Source organism: Harpia harpyja, chromosome 7 (assembly GCF_026419915.1).
Source record: "Harpia harpyja isolate bHarHar1 chromosome 7, bHarHar1 primary haplotype, whole genome shotgun sequence".
Classification (NCBI taxonomy): Eukaryota; Metazoa; Chordata; class Aves; order Accipitriformes; family Accipitridae; genus Harpia; species Harpia harpyja.
This window is the reverse complement of record NC_068946.1, coordinates 54853672-54872605: the sequence shown is the minus strand read 5'-3', so window position 1 is coordinate 54872605 and position 18934 is coordinate 54853672. Positions and strand designations below refer to the sequence as shown.

The following is an 18934-nucleotide window of genomic DNA, read 5'->3' as shown; positions in this document are numbered from 1 at the left end:
GTAAACAAAGCCACAAAAAAGCAAACAAACCCCAACTTTTAAGAGTAAGCTGAAAAACTTTTCTACCATTTCCCCCCATGCTTTGTTTGCTCAGATTCCATATCAACCCAGTGGAAGTTTGCCAGAACAAGGAATTCAAGACTTGGTTCCTAAAACACTTTTCCCACCTTGATTCTGCACACAATAAGGTTGTGTACTCATGTGTACAAAGCTGATGCAAAATGCTGAGTAATTACAGATTTCCTAGTTCAAATCAATTCATGCTACAAATACAAAAACTGAACCATTTACTCCATGGCAAATGGAAGATTGTTTCCCCCTCTCACAGAAAGGGAAGTTTGTAACATAGCAAGTCCCACTGCTGCTTGTTTATGTGCCAATACCTATAAATCACCCTTTGAGCTTCAGCTTTCTACAAAAATGGACAGACTGTAAATTGTCTATAGAGAACCAATGGATTACACATTGACTACATCATTCAGCAGGTTTGAAATTTAGCTGGGTCATCCAATATTGCAACTATTAATAGAGACAATCAGATTACTAACTGTGGATACTGTAGGACAGATACTGCAAGATGCTGGACAGGAATCTAAGCGATTCCTATCACTGCAGGATTTAAAGTGACAAATTTAAAACAGTGAAGTTTGACAAGTTACCTTTCTTGTCTGCATCTTCTCAGTTCTCCTCCGGAAGGCAACGTAAGGGTCGTTGTTGGTGGAGCCATCCCTCTTTTCTTGTTTGATTTGGGGGATGAGAGATGGCCCTCTGCAATTCTTACGCTTTCTTACCCAGTAGTCATATACAGCCTTAATAAGGTAGTCATCCTCATTTAGCAGCAATTTAGCTTCCTGAAGTGTTACAAGCTAAAAGAGAAAATTCAAAAGGTGCAGTTGAGATGGGGGTGGGGTGGTGGTGCAGGGAGAAAGTCACTGCACATTCACATCTCTTGTACACATAAACCTGATTCTTTTCTAGCACAGGAGAGTAAAGAGAGGAAAAAATATTGATCTAAATTGAAGTACTTAAGCCACCAGTTGGTCTTCCTAAGTTAAATATATAGTTCTCAACTTTTCTGAACCATCATCATCATCATCTCAAACTTTCATACAATAGTCTAGAACTTCATCAATTTTTCATGAAATCTGAAAACACTGTTTGAAACAATTACAAGCACAGGATATAAATAACTTACTACAGTCTGCAGTTCATTATTTGGGAATCACTTTAATTTGACTACTTTTTTCCTAAAAAAAAGAAGTTTCTTATTGGTTAGCCATTATTAATGTATGATTCTTTGCAGTTTAATGTTGATTCTCCTAGAAGATATTTTACTTTAGGCAGATATATTCTGAAGTAAACTAGTTTCTTAATTTATCCCCCAACATGTTTGTGATAGAAAAGGATAATGACCATCCCTGTTTATTACAGCCCAGAGACACAAAGACAATCACTTCTTAGGTAAGTTATTTCAGTAGGAGGTAGTTAAACACAGGTAATTAAATCATAACCTTTTTTTTTCCTTTTTATGTTCAGCTTTTCATATGGAAATCAGACTCTAAATCAATGCAAAACCCATCACTGACTAACCAGTACATTAGTTTAACATGCTCATATCATCTTAAACCCATTCATTAAATAAAAAGATAATAGTATCTCTAGTATTACTTAAAACAGAAGTCGGACAGCACTTCATCTTCCCCATAATTTGAAAAATACCAACAACTTAAATTTGCCATTTTGCAACATGTCAAGCTATGTTAAATCTTGTCCTTACGTTAGGATACACAGAAAAAGAAACAATACATTTCAGAAAAACAAGGATATCCTAAGTGTAACCACTGCTAGTATATAAGTGCTAATTCCAGCCAGAATAGAATAAAACCCTTGCAATCTACAGTAGAATTAGAAAAACATTGAACTGTTTTTAAAAAAAAGAAAGAAAAAAAGGTCACTAATACCTCTGTGCTTATGACCTCATGCAGCATTAAAACAATAATTTTGCCTCTTTTCTACCTAGAACGCACATTAGCCTGGTTAATCAAACACACATACTCACCAGCATACCCTATCTATATGTAAAAGTTGATATGATTGTGTGTAGCTAATACACAACTTAAACATCATTCCATCACTGTGAATATTGCCTAAAAATAATTTCAGTCTTGTGTGTCCTTTGTTCCCTTTTTGCCATTAACATATTTCTTAAAAAAAAAAAAAAAAAAAAAAAAAAAAAAATTTAAAATCGACTCTGCCTTGAGTACACTGCTGGAAAAGTTAAATTTTGACCCTGCTTGCTTGTTTTTGCAAGTACCACCAGCAACATGGATGCAGAGTCCCTGTATTCCTTGCTTAAATCAGGTTATTGAAATGCCCAAGAGGAATGTCTGGAACCCTCTCCTTGGCAAGGAAGGCATTCCCACCAGCATCCTTTTACATTTCAGAGGTAAGTCATATAAACTCTTCAGTGAATTGTGTAGTAGTCCCAAGTGGGATTCAAGAGCATTATAATCCCACGTGGGGAAGGAATCTGCCAGGCAGCCAAACTTCTTTCTTTCCCAGGCTCCAATAACCTGCAAGATTTGTTTTTATCTTACCATTCCTAACACAGAGCTCAGGACAGAGCTACTCAACATCAGCTGAAAATTTTCTGTAGCCCAAAAGCAGGACAAGAAGCATGAACACACACAACACAATCCCTGAAGTTAGGCAGAAAATCCTATGCAGGAAGTCCCATCGAAATTTCATCCACAAAGGGGGATTTCTCCTTACATACCTTACCTTCAAGGGGAAGCCTATGTTATAAGAATCAATTACAATGCTTCATGTACACATAAGATCTTTTCTGTCATGGATTTCCTTAAATAAGCACTTTCTGGTTCAAAATACTCTTCACCTCTGTAATGCTTCAGTGTTATTTACATTTAAGGGAAAGAGAAAGGGGCGGATGCCCACAGAGAAAAATCCATATTCTTATTTTATTTTATTTTAGGAAAACGTCTTTCAGTTCTTGAATTTAACTTCATTACTCAAGCAATGAAAGATGAAACCAGCATAAGAAGGATGCAAATTAATCTTGAAAACTGATAACCAGAACTGTTTTAACTGAAAGCCAAAACAGGGGTATCTACATCAAAGCTCTAAGACATCCAAGTATCACATGTTCAACAAGCATCATCCAATGTACTCTGCCATTTTTTTCTTTACATCCCACCTTCTTAGCATAGTAAGAGATCTTTACCTAATCCTTGTTAAAAGTTGCTCTAAGATGTAGAGAATACAACATTTTGGCCTCTTAACACGCAGCATTGAACTAAACCAGGTTAAGTAACCGAGGCAGAGCTACAGATCCTACAATGGATTTTTCACTCCTGAAAAACATCCATCTCCTGAGAAATAACCCCACCTATTTCAGACTTGCCTTTCAGAAACTGACCCTTCAGATGTAATTTTCAAGTAATGTTTTTGGCTTTAAGACCCTTGTCCAGACACTGGCCTCCTGGAAGACCTCAGGAGCTATTAAGTTCCTTTAAGTTCCATTAAACTATTAAGCTACTGGTACCCTTCTGATAAAATAACTAAGTAATTCACAGCACATGCTTGCTTCTGAAGCAAGGAAACCAGCCTCTAAGTCTGAACTGGAGTATAACTTACTTTCTTGCATCTGTGCAGTTTCTACTACAAGAGCCCAATCTTAACAAATGCTTTGCTTCACTGTCTATGCTTCTAAGTTTCTAACCTTCAAACATCAACTGAAGTCAATGTCCACTAGTACCAAGTGAAACAAAGAATTTGGATTCTCATGTATGTTTATAGCCAAACCTATACACCTACCTATCACCACAAGCTTCTTCCACACCAACACAGGTAAAACAAGATGTTGTAAGCTGTCTTCTCTAACACACTGTGGTCAGGAATTAAAATTTAAAAACAGCTCCCCACAACCAGCCCCCAAAAGCTCCCTCCCCACCTGCTTTTTTCTAAGTTACCAATACTGACAATAAGAGACAGCAATGCAATTTCCGTATAACTGCAGACTCACACAAACACACTTACCCTGTTAGTAGGAAATAAAACAAAAGCCACCCAGAACCACCCCACCAGAAAACTCAGAAATCAAAAAGCCTCAGTGATTTCTTAACACAGTACAATACCTGACTAGAACTGGCTTTTTCAAGTCTGTCAACCATTATTTCAAACTGCAACGGCTTGATTTCCATCTTCCGATTTAGTCTGTTCAGTAAGGTTTCATCCTCAGAGTCCATATCATAATCTGGCTGTTCGTTGTCCAGATTAAAGGCTGAAACAAAAACATACACACACAAAAGAAAAAAATTGAAATGCTTGGTAAATAACATGCTATGGAAATATAGAAGCATGCATCTGACAATCAGATATCAAAAACAATCTATAAAAATTCAGATTAGCACATCTCTGCTATAACACTTTCTTTATACTAAAAAGTTTCCCTATATAATAGCTGCAAGACAGTAGTTAGAAGTTGCTTGCCTCTGACTTCCAATGTGAGCGGAATCAAAGCAGTTTCATTTTATTTTAAGTGGCTTGAAAGGGTGACAGGAAAAAAGCTTTAGTTTAAAAATTACCATAGAGGCACAGAAACTTTAATATACCTTTGCAAAACAAGAGCGAAAATGCTTCTTAATGCTGTTAAAATACATCTCCTCCAGAATATCATGGTAAGATTCTTAACAATTAAAATAATTTTCAATCAAACCCCAGACTTGGGAGAAAAAGCACTTAACACTGATGTTTCACAAGAATTTCAGTTGCCCATTTCTAAATAGCTCAACAAACTTAGAGTCTTAAAATACTTAACAGACTAGACTTTTTCCTTCTTTCTTTTTCTTTATATAACTGTGTGACAAACTGTAAAAATGCTACACCAATCCTGTGGGAATTGTTACTTTTTCTCCCAAACCAACTCAACTCTAGATGTAGAACCTGAGTATTCCTCCATACTCTCCAAACAGGAAGTTCCCGACTTTACAGCAAAGCTCACGTACTTATTACAGATTGTGCTATTCATTTTCCATAATTAGACAAAGTTTCTGGTCCTACTAAAAGCAGAAGGAAGTTATCAGGTAACATAGCAGAAACTAAATTTTACTACGAGTACGAGCAAATTGCATACAACAGCAAGATTCTTAATCTGAAATGTTAATTGTACCTAATAAAACCTTGAAGAGGTGAAACACTAACTACAACACTCCAAATAATTCAATCAACAAGTTACTGGATTAACAGCAGTGAAGGCTTGTTGAAATACATTCTATTCTTATTAGACAAATAGCACTATCTTATCTTTATGCTCTTAACTCACGGCTATATCTGACCGCTAACTTAAAGAAAACCTCTGCTACTGAGCTTCCCTGTGTGCTTTGAGAGGACCTTAAAACAAAAACTTGGAAGAGCAGGAAAGACCAGGAACAAAAGAAAAACGCTAAAAAAAAAAAATCTTTAAAGCAAATTATAGTATTTTCACTTCCACGGTCTAACCAGTCAACGAACAGGTGGTAGGTAGCATATTCTTTCCATATCTCAGATTAGCCCAAGACCACTCACTCTGTATTCCAATGCAATAAATTAGCTAAACCACTACCAGCATTTAATCTATTTGGCTATGCGTGGAAACTCAGTCAGATACAGCTGAGAAGTGCTAATAAGCAGTCCCTTACCATTTTCAGCTGCAAACTGCTACCTCCCAGGGGAGACAGTGCTCAACTGTACTAACTGACAACAACACTTGGTCAGACAGCTTCTCTGGCCTAACACACACACACCGTAAACATACTATAAAAATTTACTTCAAGAAGAAATTAATAATATTGTGCTGTAACTATGTATTAAGTGGAATTATTAATAATATTAATTCAATAATACAAGTTGCATGGCAACTTTATTTAAGACGTTGTCATTGGGCACGTGACCCACAGCTCTCCCTCTAACAATTAACAACTATATATTAGACTTAAAAACTACAGCTTACAACACTGGATCCTGCTTCTCCAGTGGCAGTCTGTAGGAATCAAAAGTTTTGAGATAAAAACTGACCAGATTTTTTTTTTTTTAATTCATAGTTTATAGAACTGCATTAAAAACATCACCAAGCAGGACTACACACTTGAGAGAAAAGAAAGATTGTTACAGTACCTGGTGTGACTGCCACACAATCCTGTTCAAAAAGCTGAACAGCCAGTGACTAGCCAAGTATCAATGAACCAGCTGCCAAGTATCAGTGCTAGACTTGATGAAACCAGTCTGCTACATACCACCTTCAGCTCCTGCAAGCTTTGCTCCAGCTTCTGCTGTGTGGTCCCAGCACAGCCCCCCGGGAGCACAGAGTGTTGGCACCAACAGCACATCACATCAGCCATACACTGAAATGGGGTGAATTGTCCCACCTGAGCTGTAACCCTCACGCTCCTTAGCTCCACTCCACTCTCCAACACTGGAAAAAGCTTCTCTCATACAGCACTGACCACTGTTCAAATGTGGACCGAGTATGCCTGACTCCACCTGTTATACACTGGAGTTTCAAAACTCTTCAGAGCTCTCCCAGGCAAGCCCAACCATGGCAGCTCATACTTCTGCTCCTGCAGAATGATGCCTGATATTGCACCTCCCCTCCACTACAACCTGTGATTTGATGACCTCTTATGCATAAACTGCTACTTTAACCAGAAAGGAAACTGCAAGTTTCCCCCACCCTAAGACCATCCCCAGCACCTACAAAACTACTACAGTCCTCATGTACACTGTGAAATCACATTCAAACAACTCTGCTCAAGGAAGGCGGCCAAGATTTTCTAGACCAGATATTCCCAGTTCTCCTAACAATAAAGCAGGTCTCTCTACTCCAAAAAAAACAGGTGTTTAACCATGTTCTCACAGATGACATGAGAATGCACAGAAATCCATTGAAGTCCACAAAAGGCACTGCTTGTTTAGCCTCAGACAGATGTTGAAATTACTCCAAAAAAAAGTCAACCTATTACCTGTCAGTACATAATTCAGTAATCCCCTGCAAACAAAATGTTTCCAGTCAATCTTTCTAAATCAGAGTATCAGTGAGCAGCAGGATCCCTATAACAGAGAAGACATGATGCTGTTTGCCTGTAAATTGTAAGCAGTGCCAGTAAACTTGCCTTCATTTCCACAATGAGGAAAGAAGAGTCACTGGAAGTTCTTGAACCATGCACCTTCCTGAACCACCTTTCAGAACAAAATCAGACAGGCTCAAGTGAGATATAACTAGCAGGAGACACTAAGACTAGCAAGAAGAAAAGAAAAAGCCCAACCATTCCATCAACAAGCAACTTAAAAGACCAACCATCCTCAGGAACACATTATGAATATTAGTGATATGAAGGTGAGATCTCCATTTCAAATAGAGAAGGCACATTACTGCACTGCCAGCATCTAAAGGGACCCTATGGTGCACCTCAGCTGAAAGCAGGGGAGTCCCTCCCTTTCACTGCTCACTGTTAGCAAGTTGAACCAGTTTGCAGAGGCATCCAGTAAGCATCGGGACCAGCTGAAGGCACACAGGGGTATATGCAACCAGAAGTGGAACAGGGAAAAAAAAGTGGTATCTCCCCTTCTGGCTGTTATATTGGTTCATCTGCCCCTGTGAACCACTGGCTAGGCAACATGTCAAGTGCACCCCACTTCATACATAGCACTAAATTATTTGCTGATAAAACATCAGCTATCTTAGCAGTCATTCTGAGACTTCATGAATAACAAACGAAGTGCTGAAAAACTGGAAAATGGAAAAAAAACGTAATCATTAAAAAAACAAACCCCAAAACTACACCCTGCACTTCAACTCTACAAAAATATTTTGACAAATAGTCATAATTACTAGATTAAAGGTATCCAACATGTACCTGCCAGGAACAAGTTACACCGAATAAATCCAGTCTCATTTTCTTCTACAAAAAGGCATCGGTACTGTGAGAACAGTAGTAGCCCTTGTCACATATCCCGCTTTTCATATCTGCTAGCAATGCTTTTCTTTTGTTAGCAATACTTACCATGCTCTTTGTCATGACCTGTAGTTATCAATACAGCACTCTTGCAAAGAAAGGGGGTTTACACAGAGGCTGCAGGTTAATGACACTGAAGTAATGGAAGCAATACTTGCATTCCACCTCCTGTTTCAGTGCAGACAGGAAGGCCACAAGGTCTCAGCAGCCTGTGGAGGTCTACAAGTCTCAGGAAATGCAAGGCTATCACTCTTCCTTTAACTGCTGCATGCAATCATGAGGAGTTAATCAACCCCGAGCTGGCTCATCACAGCTCTGAGACGCTCATGGAAGTGTCCTCCTTCCCTGAAGGTTCATCCATCACCGCACTTTGAAACATACTTGCAGTGATATCCTTAACCACCAGTTTTCTTCTTTTCCCAAGCACCGAGTGAACTGTACTGGTTCCAGAAAAAAGCCATTTTTCATCCTGGAGTTGGCCTATAGTATGGCACCTTGCTGGCTTCAAAAGCCATCACAAGACACAGGTGGTTTATGTGCTGTGTGATGTAACTATCCATCACCACCCTCTGTTTCTGCCCCTGCCAGAGCAACAGATGCAACTGTTCATTCACGCCTGCAAGAATTAGTGAAGAACTGGACTCAGCCACAGAAAGCACTGTATTTCAGATGACCTGCTACTAGTTAAGTGTTTTAAGAACAACCAATCTGCTAGTTCACGTAGTTAAAAAAGGATCATCTATATCCCTTCCTCCAGGCAATTCCTGGGAGATTGTGATTGACTGATGAATCTAGTCTTCCCACTCCAAAACGTAGGCATTTCTCCACATTGCATGTTTCTACAGTGCACTGTTGGACAGGGCGCCTGTGATCCTACCAGTAAAATTTACCTCATATGAATGCTCAGAACTCGCTGGCTCGCTAATTGCTGTTGCAAAACCAACATCCTAGTTTACATCCTCTGCCACTTTAACCACTCCGGATGGCAGTACCTGTCAGAGGGATTTGCTTTTGTTTACTTGAGCTCCCCTGGGAACCGAGTTTAGACTAACTTGCAGAAGTGCTATTTGTTTTTAAGTTAAGTTACCTTAAATTGGGTTTAACTTAACTAAATTAACTAATTTCATTTAGCTAACTAAATTAAGGCTGTGGTTCCAGAGTCACTTTAAGCTGACATCGGTGTGAGTTACCACCGAAACAAGCAGTTCCACCAGCTTCCCTCCCCAGCAAGCCACGTTCCTACCGCCTTGCTTGTGCCAACACAAGCAATCATGCAATGAGCCAAGACAGAAAACTGACAAATATGGAGGTTCACCTAACCAAAAAATGAAAGATAAGCTTTCTACTAGATCACCTGCCAGACTTAGCTCACCCATGAACACAACTGCCACCAGAAAGGCACTGGCAGTAAGAAAGGAGTGGGCAGTGCTCATCCTGATGGCAGCAGATACAACTGTGCTGACCAAGGGCAAATGAAGAACCACATCATGGTAATTATATCCAAAGTAGTAACAAAGTAGCAAAACACCACCTCAATGGCAAGTCTGCAGCACCCAACTGGAACAGAGGTTCCAGCCCTCCCTGCCTGCACCGGAATGCCTCAGTTGGGGAGGGATCATGCAAGTACATGTTTTACATACCCAGGCTGCAAGCCTGCAGCCTGAGCAGATCCTGCTACAGCATCCTCTAAAAATGTGGAACACACAACGAAGAAAGAATGACCAACTCTTAATTATGTGAAATGCACACACTTGAAGAGTGACTAGAGGTCATCCCACACAATTTAATGAAGATTATTTGACCTATATTTGAACAATAAGACTGCGTTACTTACAATAAAGCATTTGTTTAGTATCATTACCCTTTATAGACACACATAGGTAAAATATATTTATATACACAGAAAGTATTTTTTGCTCCATTCTTATTGTTTTTGTTAGGGACACTAATTTTCTTACATCCACTTAGCTGTAATTCTAGCATAGGTACAAGTGCACTAACTTATTCTCTTTGCTGCATATTAATAACTTACAATGCATCACCATGTTACTGAAACTACGAACTTTCTTGGAATATAATTAAGCATACTGGAACAGTTAGAATAGTTCAAGGCTTTTGTTTTATATTCAGTTCAAAGTCACCTGAGATGGTGCTACCTAGGTCAACTAAGACCTGGAACCATGCTTATTCATGAATTCCATGCCTCACAAAGAAACTCACTTTTCTCTGCTTGGAACCACTGGTCTGAATAAAAAAAATTACACTGGTAAAGTTTAATATTAAAATCCTTGGCTACCAGACAAAGAGCAAAACATAATTTGCTAGAAATAACCACCAGTAAGTATGGATTACAGTACGTGGCCTCTTGGCATCTATCAGTTTACATAACTTCCCTGGCCAAAGTAAGTATTGTTGCTCTTTGTGCTTTTAGCATTAAAACAGATTTCTAAGCAGTTTATGTAGGATAAAGCTGCCTTGTATCACACCTACTCCAACCAGAATATGTGGGAAAAATTATCTTGGAGCAGTATCTGATGTTTATCTTCAGCTCAAATACCTTCTGTAATTCTGTCCAGAAAGACTGAGAGTCTCAACAAGACAAAGAACATTTTGGCATAATATATTTAACACTTTTAGACATGTTTATTAACAATATTTACAGTGTTTCTGGCAACATCCAACAAAGAAAAGAATAAAATACATTCCTCATTCAGCAGCTTCATTTCAGTTAATTCAGCCTGCCTTGCTTGCAGGTTTGTTTCTTCTACTAAGGGGAAAAATACTTAATCAATTTTCTTGAGCTCATTTCTCACCTTACCAGTATGATCCCTACTGTATCACAGAGAATCTTGAGCATGTTATTTCCAGAAATGTATTATTTTGTAAGTGCATGGAAAAAATGGGAGATTTCACCATGTTGGTGAGAAATGATGGCAACGATCTTCAATATACAGCTGGCTTTGCCTAACTTCAATTTCAGTTATGTCTATAAGCAGAAGACACACTAACAGAAAATGCTTTCTCTGCTCAAATCCACATGCAGATCAACGGCCTCTTGTTGAGGTAGGTGAAAAAAAGTGCCGGAGGAACAGATTACCAACATGCTCTGCCTGGCAAGATGAAGTTCAGTAAGATCAATACTGTCCGCACAAACCCCAAAACTAACAATTGAGGACAACATTCCTGTTCAAGGTGCTTTAGCACACCCTTGTCAATAGTCTTTCCAATACGACTAAGAACCAAAAACATAAATGAGTGATGAGCCAACTCTTCTCTGCAGAGACCAAGGACTGAGTCTGTGCTTTACCATAAGGACTAACAAGCCCCTGCAATGATTGAATCTAAGGTTTTGCTACAAAGATAACTCCTGGGAGAAGTCCAAGTCACAAAATAACCCCCTAGAACCACACGCTGCAAAGGACAAACACGGTTTGGGTACCAAGGAACAACTGAACTATAAATGTGTGTCACTTGCCAACAGAACATCAACCAAAAAAGTGTTAAAATTGATCCAGAGACCACTATAACTAACTACAACTTTAGATTAATTAATTAGATCTTTTAAGACATAGGAAGCTACACTCATGCAACAGAATACTTCCTTTTATCTATAAAATAAGCTCAGAGTTGCCTACAGAAAGGGAAGTCTCTACAGGTTTAGCAAAACGCAGAGGAATAATAACTGTTACCCATAGCACAGAATACATCCATGATATAATGAACAGCTTGAACTCCACTGTTACCACAGTTGAAACTGAACCTTCAAGAACTGTGTTATGATCAGTCAAATGAAGGCTGATCTCATTACAAAAACCCTTCTGTTTTACTGATCTCCATTTATCTAGGACTTTTGAGTTAAAAGGCATTCCAGACTCATTCAGTGAGCAAGACAACCCCTCTTCCACTCCATGCATTAGTATAAGCAACTAGGAGGCAGCCAGGCTAGTTCAGTTATTCCTTCTTAGAAATAGGAGGGAAAAAAAAAAAAAGAATGGCTTTATCAGCAATACTGGATGACCAACAGACAGGATAAGGCTTGCCAGCTACTGTACATAGACATATAGTATCATCACTGAGCCCATAAACAAATACAGCAGGAAAAACCTCACATTTACCTTCAACATTAAATTCTTCCAGAACTTGAGAAGACATACTGGAATTTACATATATAAATCCCCCTTGGATTTTTGAGTCTTCCCACTTTCTGAATATTGTAGCAACTTTGTCCTCAAGATTGTCTGAAGATTACTCAATTTAAATGAAGGCGGAGGGGGGGGGAAGGAACAAAACCAACATTTGTTAACTTACGTTGAATGTGAATGAACTGCTTTGGTTGCTTAAATTCTCCTTTATACAAACGATTGTAATAGTTGACATTGCTCTCCGCTTCAGGGACTGGGATAACCATGCTCTCTTTCTTTTCTCTGAAAACTTGTTGTGCTGAGATAGCCCGTTGCAAATGATGTTCCTGCAAGAGGAAAAATTAAGAGTTTATTTATTTAGCTATCAGCATATAGAAGTGCAGACAGAGATAGTCATCCTTTTCTCTTACTGTTTTCTTGGTGTTCTACAGGAGACCCAGATAAAAGAGTTGAGGCTTTACTATATTTTAGAGGACAGCAGGATGCTTGCTTCTATGTTGGTGACAGGAGATGTCTTTTCCATCACTTAGTATACCGTAGGGTTCCTAACCGATAGGAATCTTAGAGCTCCAGTGAATGTAAGGCAAGCCTACAAACATATGAAGAGAGCCCTTTGTTCAGACAACAGCACACACCTTCTACCAGACTGGGAAAAAGTCAAACATTCAAACTACAGAAAATAACCTTAGTAGAAAATTAGGCCTGATATAAGCCAAATTCATCAAAACCTGTCACTGGGAAAAATCTACGCAAGATCATTTAACAGATGCATAGTAAGTCCTTTGAAGTATTATAAGCAACAGATTCAAATCAAAAGAATAGCTAATTTCATCATTCCTGTCTACCCAGCAATTCTGACTGGCTTGCTTTCTCTAGAAGCTGAGCTAGTTAAGAGCAACAGAAAGAGTAATCCTCACAGAATAACACTTGAAAAGCATGGACTCCCTAAACAGGTATCACTTCATTTTATTCTTACAGGACAGGAGTCAATTGCTACAGAATCATTTAAAGTAAAACACAGATCACAAGTGTATTAATTTACAAAGATTTTTTCACACATAATTTTATTAGTTAACCCAGTGAAACTCATCTACTGCTGCAAGTTAGCACTAACCTGTGGCTTTTCTCTCACAGATTTTTCATCAATACTCCTGTTAAACTTTGGCAGAGAAAACCAGTACAAATGCAGTATTCTGCTTCATGCTACCATCTACGTATCATTTCAGTGCAGCCTGCAGAACACTTGATATGAATTGACTGGCAACAAGAGGAGCCTGTCTGGCAGACTGTCAGATGACGAGATGATTTTGAATGCTACCCTTCTCACTGTCTCCCTCCTTCAGCCAGAGGCAGCTGTACAGTGCATGTGTATGCTTCAGACCCTCCCGTGCAGTCTACTCATTTAAACCATTACAAAAATGTCTCGTGCTAAGACTCCAAATGGCTACATTGGCACATGCTGCCTTCTCTGTGTCCAGTAAAGAGGAAGAGTGGTAGTCTTCACCAAGATGAGATCTGAAATCACTACAGCCATCAACTTGGGAAAGTTAAGTCATGAGCTCTCCATCCATGTAAGTCAGACACAAACCAAGCAAACCGCAGTCTCACAGCAGATTAACTACTAGTCTCTAGCAGAACCAAGGGCCTGTACGTTTCGTTGTCCTTTCACTGTTACCCCCACTGCAGCGCTCTTGCCTCCAGCTTCCAAAATTTGAGGGGAGGAAGGATGGCACAGCAGAACATCAACTTGAAATTGAAGCTCAGCTCTGTCATAGATCTATACAACCTTACTTTGCCTATTCCAGGGGCTTCAGGTTATCCTCTAGCCATTCCCACACACCTCACTGCTACAAAGAGTATTTGTTCTGAAGGGGGGGGGGACAAAAACAAAAACTAAAAAAAAACTTTGCTAGCCTGTCTCCTTCCTTTGGTTTTCTGGGGTACCCCTCCCCACAATTAACACCAGTAACTATCCTGCCTCACAAGAGGCCAGGCATCAACACCACAAACAGGAGAACCAGCCAGCGTTTCAATAACTCGATTGCAATGCAGTCTGGCATACACGGCAGTCTTTTGCACTCAGATTCTGTGTTACACACTTGGTAAATTCTCTCAAGAATAGGCTTTCTTCCTCTTTAATTCTACAGAACATTATTTAAAAAAAGGGTAGTGAATGAAAGCAAATCTTTAAAAATATGTAAATTATATTTAAGAAATTATTCCCTCTTAAATACTAAGATCTTGCAGAAACGCAAATAACACAATTTCTGCAAAATTAGAATATAACAAATCAGTGACTGGAAGAGCAGCTTTGGGAATCTCCTGCAGCAGATGAAGCAACATTAAATCAAACTATCAGGCTCCCAAGTGAATGCTATTAGAATTAAGACAAGTATGCAATCAGATATCTGGTGTGATCTGCTTGAGTTACTACATACTGGGTAAATCTGTCACTCCACCATTAAAATGTGTCTTGGAGAGTTTCACAGTGCTGAGTAGGTAATTCAATTAAAATAAAATTTGTTTCATTACTGTGTTGCTTTCAACTGATGTCCCTAGAGTTGTCTCCTAACAGTTAACACCACAGTACACAGGAGTACCACAGAAACGCTGTTCGGAAGGACTTGTGGAGGTTATCTGTTCAACTCCAACTTGAAGACGATTATCTCCAACACTAGATAGGTCAGACATGACTTTTTCAAGTCCTGAAAACCTCTGGTTTCCACAGCCCCTCTAAGTAACCTGTTTCAGTGACGTACTAACCCTCTTTTGCCAGAAGTAACAAAAGCAGTTCCCCCACCCTCTCCTCAGAGTAGCTACAGTCTAAGCAGCACTCTGGCAGCCCACTGACAGATTATCTTCAAGTTTCTCAACATCTTTGAGAAATTTGGGGAAAGCAGAGTAACAGGAAAGAGCATTCCAAGAGCAGCCTCACCCCTGACAAGTAGAGGAGCATCACAACTTCCCTATCTGGTTGCCACATTCCTCCTAGCATAGCCCAGTCTACAGCATGCGTTAGACAGACAGTGTGCGCACACTGCTGGCCCATCACCTGGTCCTTTCTTTCCATCAGTGCTGCTCATCAGCCAGGCAAGTTCCCTGCCCATATCGATGCACAGCACTATTCTTCTGCCCCAGGTACGGAAGCTGCGCACTTCTAACTCAACTTCGTTTCAGCTTGGCCAGTCCTCAAGTTCCTCAGCATCCACGAAGATGGACGCTCCACTGTTGGAAAGCCAACCACTCCTCCTAATGTAGGATCACTGACAAATGTGCTGAGGATGCATTCCTTACACAGCCAACCAACCGAAGCTGACCAACTTATAGCTCCCCACCGCACCCCCAAAATAAAACAAACCCAGACACTCTTCTAAAATGGGATTAAATAACTTGTAGAGAAGCCACTCTAGTCCACAGTGGCCTAAGTAATGAATGGGTAAATAAGGTTTAACTTTCAGAAAGAGTGAAGAAGGACATGCAGCAACCAAAATTCAAAACATCTTTTGGCTCCACAGCCCATTACACAGTGCAGATGAATAATTCAGATTCTCAGTTTTTGTAACACTGCTAGTAAGCATACAAAGAGTTCCCAAGGAAAATCTGACAATAGGTGTTAGTACTCACTTTACTATAAAAAGCCTTCAAGCATAACACAGCTTTCAAACAGAAAAGTCTTAACGCTATTATTGTCACTCATCAAACAGTAGAGCTTCAACAGAGATAGATAAGCTATGTAATTTTTAAAATGGCAGGGGGAAGATGTTCTTTCTGCTGAAAGTGAAGTTAAGGAAAATATAAATTTTAACTCCTGGAACAGTTCTGTTTAAACAAACTTTTAAGACTTTTATATGAAAACTGGTCTAATTAAATGGCTTTATTAAACCTGAAAAAGCGTTTTTAAAGATAGATTTAGTAAGTGGTATACCAATACACCTTTTTGTCTATTTTTCACCTTTTCTTATGGTTTTGAAAGACGTACACCATATTTTAACTTGTACTTCATTCTGAAGTAGGGGAGATAAGATCTCATACAGAATGACTGAACATTAGAGGAAACAGTGATGATGGCAAACAGAACACACTGCCATGGGAATAAAAAGGACTACCTGTCAAAGAGTTATTACCCACTAATTCCTTAAAAAGCACATCCAAACCTTTCTCACTAGTATGACTAAAAAATTTCAAACAAATACAGCTTAGATTGGACTATTTCTTCAACTAACAGCATAACAGAATTAGAAATATCTAAATGTTTAGTAAACGTAATAATGCTGCTTTACCATATTTACGCATTAAAAAAAATTATTCTCCAAGTGAAAGGTTCATCTCTCTAGACAGACCTCAGCCATGCAGGTACCTTCACTGTACAAAAACCATACTGACAACAGTTTACAGCAAATTGCTCAAGTCACTGGCTTTATATAATCCACTATGTCTTCCTTGGAGTAGGCAGCCTGTCCTGCCAGCATGAATCCACTCATTCTGTGCAGAGCAGCACAGAAGAGTACACTGCACCTAGCAGTCTCACACCACCACCTTTGAAGCTCCAATCCAAATGACTTGACAGCCATTCACAACAAGGTTGACAGAGAGAATAAGTATCAGCTTTAGTCCAGAACAAGACTTGAAATCATGCCTCTGAACCCACACTGAGACACTGCAAACCTTGCTTTAATTTTTCCTCAGAGGGGAAAGCCAAAAAATCCTACAACACTGGTACCTAAAAATACTTAGCTTTGGTTGCACACGTTCAGAACCAGGCTCAAAGCCCAAATCAGAGCAAGGTACCTTCACTGCTATGTCCTTTCACCCCTGAAATACCACAGGTTTCACATGCTCTATCAGGGAGTTTCTTCCCTATGAAAAAACAGTTCAACAATAGTAATAAGTCAACAGGTAATATTCTCCTAAAGATTTAGTTAAACTTTAAGGGAAACAGTGATTGATACTGAACATTATTTTTACCCATTAGAAATGTATTTGCCAATATACTCCCTTTCATCCTGCTGCTGCAAAACAGAGCACTTAGATCCTACAGACCAGTTTGGTTTTTTCTTATCCTTTAAGTTCCCTGTTGCCATCCCCCACAGTACTCTCTCTGAAACAGAGTTCATCATACCTTAAATAAGTGTGCTATTTTTTTTGGAGGAACATGGTTGGAGATGCCTATGGTTGAATACCATCTTCACACTGAAAAGCTGATCTGTCTTAATTATGAAACTGCAATGAGCAATCCCATATTGGATACAGCCACCCTAGGAGACGAACCTTTAGAACTAAACATATCTGTTCCCTTCTTCATTCCTTAAAACTATAGCATACAAGCGATGCTACAACTCTTTAAAAGGTTATTTCACCACTGTTATTCACTTACTAATATTTACATTTACCCTGTGAGGTAGAAAGTAACGAAACATAGTACACTTTACGGTGACACTATTTCAGAAAAGAATTTCCTCTTTGCCAGTCCTTTCACAACAGAGCTTCAGGTGACACAATTTACATTAGATATTTGCAACACTGTAGACTTGAATGAAAGAAGTATCTTGACAGATATTACAGAGACTTAAGGGAAACAAAACATAACATACCACAGCTTAACTGTTAAAATCCACCCTGTTAACAAGATAGATGGCTTTAACCCCATAGCACTCCACTGTAAGTACAATGGAAGAGAAAAGTGAATTTAACAGCTTTACCTACTCAAAATAAGCTATTTCTAGGCCAACTTAGAGTCAGCCTTCCAATCCACCTGCAATCAAGAACAGAATTAAAGCAAAGAAAACAAGGAAAACTTACTAAAGCCTAGAGAACCTATTTGCTTAACATTATATTCAAATTAGGAAATACAAATTGACGTTTTTATATTTAATACGGAGATTGAGAAACAAAAAGTACAGCATTTTAATCTGAAATCTGCAGACTCATCTTGCAGTCTCAACCACAGCTAGCAACACCTGTTGCCAACACTTACAGAAAAAAGTGTCACGAAGCTCAAAAGCTACTTTGATCAAAAGCCTCTCCCCTTCTAAGCCACAGCCCTATCTATTCCCTCTTTGCACACACACAGAGTGGTTTTTATAAAAGATTTCCAAGATAAAAGTGTAAACTCAAGCACCATCTTCTGCTTTCTTCTGCAGTTAACCCTTTCAATCCCTAACTGCCAGAAAAAAACATGGCCAATAAATATTTATCCTCCTTAGTGCAGAAAGAGCTTGATATTTTCTACCAAGAAGGATTAATTTGTCTCCACAACACCAACAGGATGAACCTCTCCTTGAGCTGTTAGTAGCTTACTGGCAAAGCTGCCCCCCCCTCCTTTTTTTTTTTTTTAAAGAGATGCCTGAACATGTCAACTTAGTATAAACAAAATTATGACTAATTACCTGAAGTATGATTGACTTCTTGCCTTAACATTATCATAACTGAAAGCAGATATATGCAGCTGAAAGGCTTAAGAGGGGAAACAAAAAAAAAAAGGGGGGGGAACATACCTACAGACCTGTTTTCCTTTCTTTCCCATCCCTCTGCCCTGGGATGGAAAACAGTTAACTGAAATAAGGAGTCGCACATAGAGCAGGAAACCTGTCTGTGCACCACAGCAATTTTCAGCCTTGAGACAGCAATGAGTATCTTAGGAGAAACTCATTGTTTCATTTCCAATTTATTTTGAAAAGCAAATATTTTAGTGAATTAGCAAAGCTGATCATATTTTTTTTTCTACTGATCCAATGGAGAACTAATCTATTCAGTAATTGGAACTGTTTCCTCATGCTACATGGT

General features: G+C 39.1%; 1 protein-coding gene across 1 annotated transcript in view; it reads right to left on the bottom strand.

Moving 5' to 3' along the window:
• Positions 1-18934, bottom strand: part of EPC2 (enhancer of polycomb homolog 2) — a 51519-nt gene that overhangs the window by 20115 nt on the left and 12470 nt on the right. The window contains exons 2-4 of the mRNA XM_052791378.1: positions 12318-12477; positions 4155-4300; positions 660-866 (exon numbers count right to left, since the gene is read on the bottom strand). Of these exons, the coding sequence (XP_052647338.1) occupies positions 660-866; positions 4155-4300; positions 12318-12477 (513 nt within the window). The remainder of the gene's footprint in view (positions 1-659; positions 867-4154; positions 4301-12317; positions 12478-18934) is intronic.